We start from the raw sequence: 13442 nt of genomic DNA on the forward strand, positions 1-13442 counted from the left end.
ATTGTCCTCTGTAGACAGTGAGAAAGTCCAGCGTTATCTGAGCTAATGTTGTGTTGACTTAAATCATGCCTGGAAAACATCCTAGGGGGATAAACCCCATAACGACCGCACATCATGGAGGCATAGCTGAGGTCTCAATCATCTGTGGGGGGAGCTGAACTTGCAATTGGGAGTCTTTAATTCCAGCTCCTCCTACCACTTAGTGCTGTGTGACCTTAGGCAGGTGACTTCACCTCTCTGAGTCTCAGGTTTCTCAGCGGTAAACAGCACCTGTTATACAAGGTGGCTGTAAGCATAAGACACTTTGGCACAGAAGCAACTCCCCACGTGCTCAACACGCACGATGACCTTCAATTACGTACACTCGAGCCGAAACATGGAAGCACCCCTTCCCCAAGAGGCACGTTCCCTGTGCGCCGTGACCATACCTTCAGTCTTTGTTTCCTCCTGATACACCTTGCTCTGATCGCCCTGGGAACGGATTACATTGAGGCAATGTATCCTAACCAGAGGAGGATTCTACAATGGGCACGAGGCAGTGGGAGATGGGATAGATTGTAGAGAAATTTTAGCGGGAGAGCTTCGGAAACTTGTAGAATGATGGCGTTCTGGTCTGCCGGGGCTCTCATAACGAAGTATCATGGACCGAGTGGCTTAAACACCAGAAATTTATCTTCTCACAGTTCTGGAGAATTGGTGTCTGAGCACAAAGTGTCTACAGCATTGGTTTCTTTCGAGTCCTCTCTCCTTGGCTTACAGGTGGCTATTGTTTCCCTGTGTCTTCTCATGGTCTTCCCTCTGTGTGTGTGTCTGTGTCCCAGTTTTCTCTTCCTACAAGGACCCCAGTCATACTGGATCAGGGCCCACCTTCAGGATCCTATTTTAGCTTGATCACCTCTGTAGAGACCCAACCTCCGAATAAGGTCACATTGTGAGGTACTGGGAATTAGGATGTCAACATATGAATTTTGAGGGTACACGATTCAGCCAATAACTAACAGAAAGGAAGGTGGGAGGCAGCTGAGGATATGACTACAACCTTGAAAAAAAAACAACAACACATTTTTGTATAGATCCTGGAGGCTGGAAGAGACCTGGGTCAGAAACCAACAGGTAGGGAAGCCTGCGGTAGAAATCCAGGTGCTGAAGACATGGTCTGGAAGGCATTCTGGACATCTGAACAAGGCCCAGGCACATCTTGGGTCCTCATGAAGTGTGGTGAGCCAAGGAGAACAGATGACGCGTAGTAGTAAAGAACCATTGATCCTCAGTCAGTTGTTTAGACCCAGGCAGAAGAATGACTGGAAAGCAGCCTCTTGGCCTGCAGTTCAAGTCAACTTGCTTATGTTGGCGCTGTGGGACTTAGATCTTTTCAGAGGGGTCCGTGCCTTCAAACAGCCCACTGGGCTCAGTGCAGTGACGTGATTAAGCACCTGGGCCTGGGAATTTTATAGGCCTGGATTTCAGGCTTTGGGAGAGCCTCTTCCCTCCCTGAGCCTGAGCCTCAGCTTCTTCTGGCAAGTGGGCCATGCTGAGAGTTTCACTGTGAAGGTTAAGTGAGAGAATTAATCTAGAGCACACGGGATGTAGCAACTTCTAAATAAAGGAACGGTCCTATGCTCTTGTAAAGAACACAGCAATAGGGAAATGTCCCTCCTGTTCCATTCTTTTTAGTTTGCGATGACAAACTCTACGGAGCACCTGTAAGATACCAGGGTCGGTACAGAATGTTGGGCACTTTGAAATGAACCAAACAGACCCACAGATGGGAAACACAGACACTGGATGAGTAATTACAGAAGTGGTGAGTTTTCAGACAGGAAGGAATGTGATGGATATATGGGAGGAAGATTTGTCGGTTCCTGGAGTGGAATGGAATGGTCAGACAGAGCTGCCCTGGGACAGTGCCGTTAAAGTGATCCTGAGGGGGTGACCCCGAGGTACAGAGGACTCCTGGTACAGCCCTGGCCAAGATTTTGGGAGACTTCTTCCTTTGGGCTAGCCTCTTTTACATATGCTCTTTGTCTCCAGGGTGAGGCTCAGTGGGTAGGTGAGAAGAAAAAGAGACAGTAAAAATAAGTAGGCAGGAAACTTCTGGGGGTGGGGGTGGAGGGTTAGAAGCCCATTTCAAAGCAAGCCTAGCTGCAGGAAGATAAGAGCACGTTAGAGAGGCCAGCCGACCAGGGTTTGAGGGACCGGTGATTGCTATGAGGGTCAGGGCAAGCCTCTCCCAGGTCTGGGGCTGGACTTCTCCACGTCTGTAAGAGGGCCCTAGACACCTCATGGGCTCTGCACACTTGCAGTGTCGGCTTCTACGCGTTTATAGCCTTGAGGCAGGCTTATGCTAATTAGATGTAGATTGTGTGCAGGATTGCCCCGTAGCCTTCATCTTGTCACATGGGGATGTGTCCCCTGGGATCAACTTCCAGCAGCACACAGATGGGGCCACTTCAGAAACGCCTCTCCCCGTTTCCTTCACTATGTCTCTATCTTCCTGGACAGCTGTGGGGAGGGACAAGGTGAAGGTGGGGAAGGTGCTCGCGTGTCCTTCGTAGAACACTGTTCTGTGTCCCTCTGTGGAGATACACAGAGGACAGGGAACCTAAGTATGCAAGGATTAGGATTGACACGAGGCATCAGATTCAGATCAACACCTATTTTTGAGCTCCTTCTGCTTACAAGGAACCATTCTAGCAGTGAACAAAAGAGCTCTTAAATTGTAGGTGGGGATCATTTAATCCAAACTTCTCCTTTTTCAGAGAAGGGAAATGAGGCCCGGCAGCATAAGAGGGCGGGATGGTGTGACTTGTCATCTGGCAAGCTGAGCCCGGATCTCTGGTTCCAGATCCCTGGTTCTGGGCTGGTGAGACAGCGGTGTCTCCCTTCCAGCCCCCTGAAATGTGGCTACTGTTGATTAAATTATTTTCATCCAGAAATAAGTCCCCATCACTATTTTACTCCCCCCACCCCCCACCTTGTTGAAGTTCGGTGATTTCCTTTTGCCACTTATACTCCAGGTAAATATTTCCTTCTGAACTTCTGAAGCCACTGCTTCAAGGTTCTCAGTTCCCTCAATGTGTTTCCTCTGGGTTCCACTGAAAAGCCTCTCTTTGCCTTTCCTCTCTGCCTCCTGGGGCCAAGCCTCCTCTTAGTCTCCCCGCTCCATGTCCCGGAGTCTGGCCTTTCTCGCTGCTTCTCTCTTCTCTCTCAACTGCACACAGAGGTGGCTTGAGCCTGAGTCCCAAGCCCCCGGAAGGTTCTGAACGGAGGGCACCCTACAGATGTGTAAACATTTTACCTTGCTAACCCAGCTAGCTGCCTTCCAAAGGCAACAGGAAAACCAGGGACTGAGAGCCCCTGGCATAATAAAAAACCTGCAGAGAGAGAGAGAGAGAGAGAGAAAGAGAGAAAGAGAGAGGGAAAAGTGATCCTGTTTCACATGTTAATTTTCTCATTAGAAGAATTTCCTGTTGAAGGGGGAGGGGTTAGCCAGGGGAGCAAGAGAAGGTGAGCTCAGTGGTGGGACCAGGGACACCAGAGTGGTGGCTCCGGGGAACGTGGCTCTCACTGATCCCTGTAGCAAGCGGCAACCCATAGATTGGGGTAACTCACTCCAAATCTGGAGTCAGAGCTTCAGTTTTGGAGAGGTCAGTGCAGATTTTCACATTCAGCAGCCTGACAGCAGCTCGGGAGATGAGATGTCTGATTTCTAAGTCGGGTTTGTCAGTGGGTTTGAGGAGGACTTGGACGTTTTCGAGGCTTCATTCTATCAGCTCCTGATACATCAGCCAAGATGCCTTCGGGGTGCCTTCTCTCTTTGGCCCTTCTGTATTTTATTTCTAGTCGTTTCCCACATGTCATCATTGACATCGGTCCTAGACCCTCCAGCATCTTCAAGCTGAACTCACACTGGGACAGCTACCGTGTGCCAAGGACGGGGCCTCCACCGTGTCTGTTAAGTAGGACAGCATGCTTAAAGAGGGATGTCGGCAAGAGGATTACGATCTGTAGAAGGGAAGTGATTTTCCCCAGATGTATGGCTAGGAATTTCTTTCATCAGAATTAGTTACTCTGCATCCAAAGATCCTGGGTTTTCTACGGTGCTAAGAACACACACTCTCTTCTGATTCTCCCTGTCCGTTAGCCATGGAGACATAAATCGGTGCCTTTGATTCTGCTTGTCCTTTTTCCTTCTCCCAGTCTTTCAGGAATCCTTCTTGTGCTCCATCATGAGACGCTTACTGAGTGCCTGCTGTAGGCAAGGCATGGTGCAGGGTGCTAGGCACGATATACAGATGGTCCAGCCAGAGTCCTCACTCTCCAGAAGCATCCAGTCTAGGGGGACTCCAGAGCCAGAGGACAAGTGTCTACTTGCCTAAAAGCAAAATGAGTTCAGAGGAGAGAATGAGCATTCCTTACAGGGCTATCACGGAGAGCTTCTAGGAGGAAGTGGTTTCTGTTTTAGCCATTCAGAAACCTGGAAACACAGAAGAGCAGACTTGGGCCAGGTGTGTGAGGGGGACTCCATTCAGTCCCCTCCTTTACCAGGTAGAGAACCAAGACCCAGAGGAGGTATTATTCAGTGCTTCACCCAAGGTTGCCCAGCCGATGAGAGCAGGTTGACTTTGTGAGGAGACCCCCCAGCCATTGCCTGAAGGACTGTTGGACAGGAGTAGGCGGAGGGGTATAGGCAGACTTAGATGCCAGGCCCAAACTGCCATCCACATCAGCTGCTAACAGATCGACGTGAGTTCTGAGGCCCCAGTGCTCACAAAGGAGTAAAGACTGTGTGGGCCTCCTCTGTTGATTTTACTGGAAGCTCTCCATGATCGTTTGATGCATGCCGATGGCAGATGCACCCTCAAAGTTATGGTGACCGCAGAAACTCACCAGCTCAAAGTAGGGACCGTCCTTCTAAATGGGCATCTTTTATTCATTCTCGTCTCCCTCTCTTTCTCCTCCCACCTGGCCTCGTACATTATCCCACACTTCAAATGCATTCTTAATTAGAAAGTCCTCTTCCTCATCCAACAGCCTGTCTGTGCCAAGGACACTGGGTATATTCCAGAAAGGCTGGGGAATAGGGGTTGGTGAGTATAAAGATACTTTTTGATCCAGAGAGAATCTGCTAAGTGACTTCCTGGGGTTCCCAGAGTAAGGCTAGAGGCGTCAGCCTTGGGACTTTCCCAAACACCCAGCTTGTGGTACCCCCAGGAGGTTGGTGTGTCCCAGATCCCTGGTGGCATTGATGGGGGAGAGAGAGGTGTCTGTAGAGTTAGCGCACAGGGTAGTGAATCCCAGGGTCTGGGATCCTCTTACCAGTCAGTTGACCTTAAACCCATCCATTTCCATATCTGCCTCTGTCAACATCACTACTTTAAAAGTGTTACGTGGATGAAATGAATTAACACACATGTAGACCTTAGTACAATGCTTGACCTGCTGTAGAGGCTTGGAAGATTTTACTTAATGAAGGAGTCCCCAACATCTTTTTATGTTAAGAGAGTGCTTTTCATTTCATTCTTTTATAAATATTAGCATTAGTGTCAGAGAAAAGCAAGCTGAATTGGGTCTCAGGAAATTTGTCAGTGACTCTGTAACCTGACAAATGTCTTTCATTTTCTGGGCCTGAAGTCCCTCACCTGTCGAGTGAAGAAGTTGGAATTGTGATCTTTAAAAACTTTTCTAGCTCAGGAGCGCCTGGGTGGCTCAGTTGGTTAGGCGTCCGGCTCTGGGTTTCGGCTCAGGTCATGATCTCGAGGTTCATGAGTTTGAGCCCTGCATCAGGGTCTGTGCTGACGGTGCAGAGACTGGTTGGGATTCTGTCCCTCCCTCTCGCTCCGCACCTCCCACTTGCTCTCTCTCCTGGTCAAAATAGACAAACTTTAAAAAAAATGTTTTTTAAAGCTTTCTTGCTCAGATATTAAGCATGCCTGCCTTTCTTTGGGGATGAGTTTCAGGGCTAACCAGGACTCCTATTAGGAGCTAAAAGCATTAGCTTTGCAGCCCTTGACCCTTGATTCTCTGTGCCAACTTCCCTGATGGCTCACCACCACTGGCCTTTTGATGACTGCTAATCGTTAACGTGCACGCAAAGTTACGGAGACCGTAGTAGGGGCCATCCTTCTAAATGAGCAACTTCTGTGCATTATCACCACCGCTGACTCCCCTCTCACCTCCTGTATCATTCCACACTGAAAATACCATCTCAATCACAAAGTCCCCTTACCCGTACAACAGTCTTGCAAAATCGAAGGTGTTCAGATTTCCATTATTATGATTGTTGGTATTTTGTTTAGCTCAACTCCCCATTCTACAACAGAAACCTTTCTTGTAAGTTCCATACTCAAAACCAATACCAGTGAAACTGTTTGGGCTACAGGTTGTGGTGAGCAACCCCCAAAGCCAACTCACCTGTCCTCTCCGTCCCTCCGGCTCTCAGTGTGCCCGAAGGGTGGTCCCAGAGCCTCCATTAGTAGCTGCTGGCTCTCGCAGAGCACAGTTTGAAAACCGCTGGTCTAGGACATCCTGATATAAGTTTTATCAGGGAGAAATAACTCACCGCCCCCCTCCCCTTCCATCCTTTATTTATTCGTCTTTCTCTCTTCGGGCCACATAGGGCTATATGACAAATGTTCATATACCTCGCGTGACCGAGGATGGGTCGTGGGAATTCACACCGTCAGTGACCAAGGCAACAGAGACCCACGCTACTTTTTCTCCCTGAAGACAGACCGGGCCCGGCAGGGGACCACCATCCATGCGTACCGCAGCTACCTCCCAGGCCAGTGGGTGCACCTAGCTGCCACCTACGACGGGCGGCTGATGAAGCTCTACGTGAATGGCGCCCAGGTGGCAACCTCTGGGGAGCAGGTGGGCGGCATATTCAGCCCGTTGACCCAGAAGTGTAAAGTGCTCATGCTGGGAGGCAGCGCTCTGAATCACAACTACCGGGGCTATATCGAGCGCTTCAGTCTGTGGAAGGTGGCCAGGACTCAGCGGGAGATACTGTTGGATATGGAAACCCGTGGCCTCCACACGCCTCTACCTCAGCTCCTCCTCCAGGAGAACTGGGACAACGTGAAGCGCGCCTGGTCCCCCATGAAGGATGGCAACATCCCCCAAGTGGAACACAGCGGTGCCCACGGCTTCCTGCTGGACACGAGTCTGGAGCCTCCGTTGTGCGGGCAGACGTTGTGTGACCACACAGAGGTCATCGCCAGCTACAACCGGCTCCCGCGATTCCGCCGGCCCAAGGTGGTGCGCTACCGCGTGGTCAACCTCTACGACGACAGCCGCGAGAACCCCACGGTGAGCCGCCAGCAGATTGACTTCCAGCACCGGCAGCTGGCCGAGGCCTTCAAGCATTACAACATCTCCTGGGAGCTGGAGGTGCTGGAGGTGAGCAACTCCTCCCTGCGCCACCGCCTCGTGCTGGCCAACTGTGACATCAGCAAGATCGGGGACGAGAACTGCGACCCCGAGTGCAACCACACGCTGACCGGCCACGACGGCGGGGACTGCCGCCACCTACGCCACCCCGCCTTCGTGAAGAAGCAGCACAACAGGGTGTGCGACATGGACTGCAACTATGAACGGTTCAACTTTGATGGCGGAGAGTGTTGTGACCCCGAGATCACCGACGTCACCAAGACTTGCTTCGACCCCGACTCTCCGCACAGGTAAGGCCTGCGGGGCAGGCGATGCCCGGCTGCCAGCCGACTTGTCCCCCGTTGTGTAGGCGAGGCACCTGAGGCCCCTAGGGGGTGTGGAATTTTCCAGTTCACACAGCGGTTTCATGACCGAGGCCAGCCCCTCACTCAGTTCTCATGGGAGTGCTACGCAAGGATGGCCCATCACGACGGTATTCGCTGAGCCCCCACCACGGGCTAAGAAGGAGGGCTCAACCCGGTCTTCTCAAAGGGCACAGAGTCTAGACTGGGTGATGTGGGGCCGAGTACCAGTAGCTGCCATCATGTACGTGGCACCGTGGGGTGCAGCGCGTTAGCCACATGCGGTTGCCAGCCACACGCGACTGTTGATGCTGAAATTAGCCGAGACTAAGTAAAGTTAAAATCTGTTCTGAGTCCCGTTAGCCGCCTTTCAAGTACTCAGCAGCCTCGTGGGCTGGTAGCTACCGTGCTGGACAGACCAGTATGGAACACCCTTCCCAGCAGAACATTCATCCCGTCGCACCGAGCTGGCAAAGCGGGGATCAGCTTGGTTGGACGGCCTGGGTTCAGGTCTCGGCGATACCGTTTCCTCACTTTGTGACCCCTTAGACGCTACATCTTCCTCTGTGAAGTGGGAATAAGAACAGCACCTGCTTTGTCCAGCTGCTCTGAGGGTTGAGAGGGGGCTCTCAAAGCGTCGTCCCTCTCACGGTGTCTCTCCCATTAGCTCTCGGTAAGCGTATTTGTCATGACTTGTGTAACGGAAGATGGTGCGTGCTGTGCTTAGGGAGTGCCAAGCGAGATCAAAGAGGAAGAAAAAAAACTGACTTTCAGCTTGAATATCTCTGGGAGAGCTTAGGTACAGTTTGGACAACCGAGGAGGTTGGGTTGGGGGAGAAAGGAGGGCGCGGGGCAGACGGACTTCATCTCCTGCTGAGAAGAGGGCGGGAACGGGAAGCTTGTGTCTGAGGTCTCACTCAGCGTCCACTGGCACTAGCAACCCTGGCCAGCAACCCCAAAGAAAACCCCGAAGGGGAACCCGTGGGTGATCTGTATTCAGTAGGGGACCCGGAGGAACTAGTTCCAAGCCAGAGAGACTGTCACCCTCCACTTTCCTGATTGCCCAGATCCACGCTGAACTTTTCCATTCTGTCCAGCACACAGGACCCTGGACTTGCTGAGAGCTCGAGCACATTTGCCGACCTCTGCAGGCTTTCTGCTGACTCTTCTCTTTAGGTCTCTCTCAAAAGAGCAAGGGCCTCCCGTGCACAGACAAAATACCTACGTGCAAAGGAATGACGATACTGGCAGGAGAATGTCGTGCCTGGCAGCAGGCCAGAAAGCACGTCAGCTCAGCCTGCTGGCACCAGGCAGGCCCTCGACTCTCACCTCGGTCCACAGACATGAGCGGCCCAGGTGGGAAGAAGCCTTGATGTGTGGCCGGTTCCTTCCTGGTCACAATGTGTTCTCATCTCTGCTCTCATTTGGGCTTTGACAGAATTTGACAAAGAAGGCAAGACAGGGGTTAGTATTTGCATTTGACTCATAGGGAGATAGAGGACCTTAGTGGGTGAAATGACTCAGCCAAGGTCATGGGTCAGGAGAGTCATTCAGCTAAGGCACAAATGCAAGTCTCTGAGATTAAGGCAGTGTGTGCCCTACTGAGCTGGATGCCCAGGCAGAGTGAGCATGGAGGAGGGTGAAGGGCCACGAATAGCTGGAAGTTATTCACCCAATTTTTCTTTCTCTCTTTCTTTGTTTCTTTCTGTCTTTCATTCATTCAAACCCTGTTTCTTCAGCAGGTGCCAGGAAGGTGGGTACTCTTAGCCCTGTTTTGCTGAAGGAAACCCAGGATTCAGAATGACATAGGGGTTTAGCCAAGGTTACTCAGCAAATAAATGGAGAGCTTAGATTCCAATCCAGATCTAATGACTCTAACGCTCCCACTGAAGGAGGGTATTTTTAAGCCTAAGGAACAGTAAGAGGCAGAGTTGAAGGGCAGGGGTGACAGACAGGGTAGCTTCACTAAAGCCTTGGGAAAAAACTGCTGAGTTGATTGGGTCAGGACCGAGGGCAGCTGGCCTTTGTGGCGGGTGAGCTGTCCTGGTACGGAGGGGCCGCAGGGCCCCAGGTCCCAGATACTTCACAATCAGCAGACAGAGCTGGCAGCCTCCAACGGCCTCCTCTTTTCTAAGTCACGAGACTGCCTGCCCAGAATGTCTGTGAGCAGCCGTGTGCCAACTCTGTGACCACTCACGCCATGGCCCGTTTGTTTGCTGGCTGGGAAGGTCATGTGCCCTGGGTGGGGCCCACCAGGCAATGTGTCCTCTTCTGACGGGCCTGGATAGGAGGCGGGGGTACACAGCATTCTGGCTGTATCAGCTCTCCTGTGTGCAGAGAGAAACCTGTGGAGGTTTGCAGAGAAATATTTGCTTTGTGACTTTAAAAAAAAGGGAGGGAGGGAAGGAGGGAGGAAGAAAGAATGAGGAAAGGAAGGAAGGCAGGAGGAAAGGAAGGAGGGAAGGAAGGAAGGCAGTGCAATATAAGGCAGGGAAGGAAGGAAGGACGCCTGCAATATAAGCAGTGAACATTTAATATTATCTAGGTGATTTCTAATAAAGAGCTGAACTTCATTCTCTCTCTCTCTCTCTCTCCTCTCTCTCTTTCTTTCGTAATGAGTAAACACAATAAAACTATTTAATACTTATCAATCTATGGTAAAGGACCACCTTTTTTCTCCTATATGTTGCAAGCTGATCCCTTTGATATGTGCAGGAAAAAAATGAATCAATGTAAAATGAAACCACAGGAATGTCATTATCAGAATTCTTGAAAAGTTTCTAAATGCGTACTCTCCGTTTCTGTCCCCAGTGCACCGTAGACTGGTAAGCAGTACCTACTTTGAGTAGCACTGATTAAAATCCACCATTCTGACAATTTAATGTAACAATTCCCTTGAGTAAAATAAGATTTCCCCCAGTAATGCAGCTGGGCAGATCAGTGTACTCTAGGAAAGAGTACCGTTTCTTTTAACACATTTAGGTGCCCTTACGTCATAGTCCTTGGACCCCTTAGTCCGTGTTCTCAGGGATTCACGTGCTGTGGGGGAGCAACTAATCCTAGCAGAGGGCTGCACAAGATACCAGAATTGTGCCCATTGCCAGACCTAGAAACATCCTCACAGATCATTGGTCCGCATCCCTTATCCTCCCATGGAGGGAAACTGAGTCAGAGCTCACCCTATCCATTAGTGGTCAAGCTAGGGTTAAGGTTGCTCTAGATTTCTGACTCCTGGTCATCTGCCATGGCACAGCCACCCAGCGTGGCCTTGACATCTTCGCAGCCACAGATACCTGCCCCCTCACATTGTATCCTCACTCTCTTCTCAAATATCACCCAAAGAGCTTGGGATTATGAAGTGCTTGAATGAGTGAGTTTAGAAGAGAATTAGATAATGGCCTTGGGGTTCCGTGGGCCCCTGTAGAACTATTAGAGCTACATTGGCAGCTAGTGTTCTTTATTAAGAGGCCATAATAAAAGCAGTCAATTGAAGATGTGCACAGAGAGAGGGACTGGACAGTGAGTGGCCAGGATACAACTTCAAATGGTAATATCATAACCATTTGAAGATGGTTGGCCTGGATGAGAAAATTCTCACAGGGCCTTGACTATAGGGCCATGTGGCATGCGCCTCATGTCCTGTGGGAGGCCTGTCCTGTGGGAAAGGGCGCAGAATTGCTCTGTATGGTTTCTAAGCCCTGGCCAGGACCGGAGCGGGAGGAAGCTTGGAGCTGAGTAACAGATGATGTCCTCCCCCCTCAGAATGGTCCTCCCAGGGGAGTGCCCTGTCACCTGAGGCACACACAGTGAGGATCATGGCAGTGCTATAGAAAGTAACCTTGTTGGTCTTGAGGTGGAGTATGGCACAGCCTGACTTTTTGCTGATATCTTTCTCCAAATCGTGTTATGGAACCACGTGGTTGGAGACATTTATCGGCTATATGCACCTCTGTCAGGCTCTCTGCTGTTCACTGGGGATGCTTCAGTGAGTGGGGCACGTTCCTCCCCATTGAGGGGCTTCCACTTTGCTGGGGGGTCACATTCAAACATAAGAAATTCTGATCCATGACAACAACACACAGTGGGACAGGAGTACTGCGAGGCAGAGATCTGCTCTGACTAGGGAAGCAAGGCGGGGTGGCTGGTGGAGGCATGATTTGGGGGGCATCTGGGGCCGGGCAGCACGTTCAGAGGTAGAGATGCAGCCTGCATAAGTCAGGTCCTGGCAGGAAACAGGTGACACATTCAGACGGAACAATTAAGGAGAGTTGAAGGAGGGGGTAATTTGAAGGAGAGGCTATTTATAACAGGGTAGGCAGGGTTTAGGACAATCTCCAAGGCCAGGGTCAGCAACAGAGCAGGGAGCCATTTCTATCCTTGGCCTGGAGGGGCAAGAAGAGAGAGTAGTTTTGGAACATAAGAGAGGGGATGTGTGTGGAAGACTCCTGGGCAGCCGCAGTGACTCTCCATAAAGAGGGGTAGCCAGCCTACTGTGGCCCCCAGGCCAGAAGGGAGCCAGGAGAGTAACTTCTCCATTGACATTCTCTTCTGCCTTCTAGTCTTCTGCTAGTGCTTCCCACTAGGGACTGAAACTAGAAGTCACAGAGCAAAGGGACCCATAGAGGCACCCCAAAGAAGCCAACCTCCAAGGGCACAGAGCAGGGAGGAGAGGGATGGGCAGTGGATGTGGATGAGCAAACAGCATTCCCAGAACACAGAGAAAGCCCATGCAGAGGGGACAAGACAAGCAAGAGGACAGGATGGGAGGAAGGGCTTGGAGAATAAGGAGTCATCGGTATAACTGGGACCCAGATCATAAGCAGAATAGGATCTGCTTTATCTCATGACAAACTCTAATATCAGGCTAAATCCTTCCTTCCTGCCTCTCTCCCTTTCTTCATCCCCTCCCCTCCCCTCCCCCCCACACCTCTCTCCTCCCCTCCCTACCCTTTCCCTCTCCTCTCTACCCCTCTCCCCCTTCCCTTCCCTTCCCTTCCTTTCCCTTCCTTTCCCTTCCTTTCCTTCCCTCCCTCATTTTTTTTCTTCTTTTCCTCTCCCAGTAAATATTTGTTGAATGCTCCCTCTGTGCCAGCCCAGTCCCTGCCTTTGGACCTCACCATCTAGTGGAAAAGACAGACAAGAAAGCATGCCATTGTAATCATGGGTGTGAACGAAGGATCCCCAGTGTCAGCCAGGAGGAGCAGTCTGTGTGAGCAGTAAAAATTTTTCTATTAGACCAACCATTTAGAAAAAGACATTCCATTGAACTTGGCCATTCTCTACAGTAGTGGAGACGAGCCAGGGAGGCAGAACTTCATCTGCAGCCATTAGAGATGTCTCCTAACAAGTTAGAATGCACTTCACATGCCTTCTTATAGCTAAACTGGAAAACCTGGATACTAAGGGAAACCCCTAGTGTCAGGAACGCCAGGGGCAATTGACACTTTGGGCTGCATGCACCCCACCGGGAGAGTATATTGCCACAAGCCTGCTGAGTTTCTATTTGGACCCTGTAAGCTGCAAGCTATATAGCACAGTTAGGTGAACTTGACCTTTGTCTGTGAATATCGATTCATATGCAATAGGACAAATAGAAAAAGACTTCCCTTGCACACTGTTGGCTCATAGGGAAACATTTTCGTTGCCTCCCCCTTATTGTTATTTTTAATGGAACAAGGGCATTCCCCTGGGGCCATGTTATTTTTTTTG

The 13442-nt window shown here is 50.7% G+C and overlaps 1 protein-coding gene across 1 annotated transcript in view; it reads left to right on the forward strand.

The window, feature by feature from the left end:
• PAPPA (pappalysin 1) overlaps positions 1-13442 on the forward strand; it is a 244000-nt gene that overhangs the window by 26271 nt on the left and 204287 nt on the right. The window contains exon 2 of the mRNA XM_019453913.2: positions 6620-7682. Within this exon, the coding sequence (XP_019309458.2) occupies positions 6620-7682 (1063 nt within the window). The remainder of the gene's footprint in view (positions 1-6619; positions 7683-13442) is intronic.

Source organism: Panthera pardus, unplaced genomic scaffold (genome assembly GCF_024362965.1).
Source record: "Panthera pardus isolate Hobbes unplaced genomic scaffold, ASM2436296v1 HiC_scaffold_20, whole genome shotgun sequence".
NCBI lineage: Eukaryota > Metazoa > Chordata > Mammalia > Carnivora > Felidae > Panthera > Panthera pardus.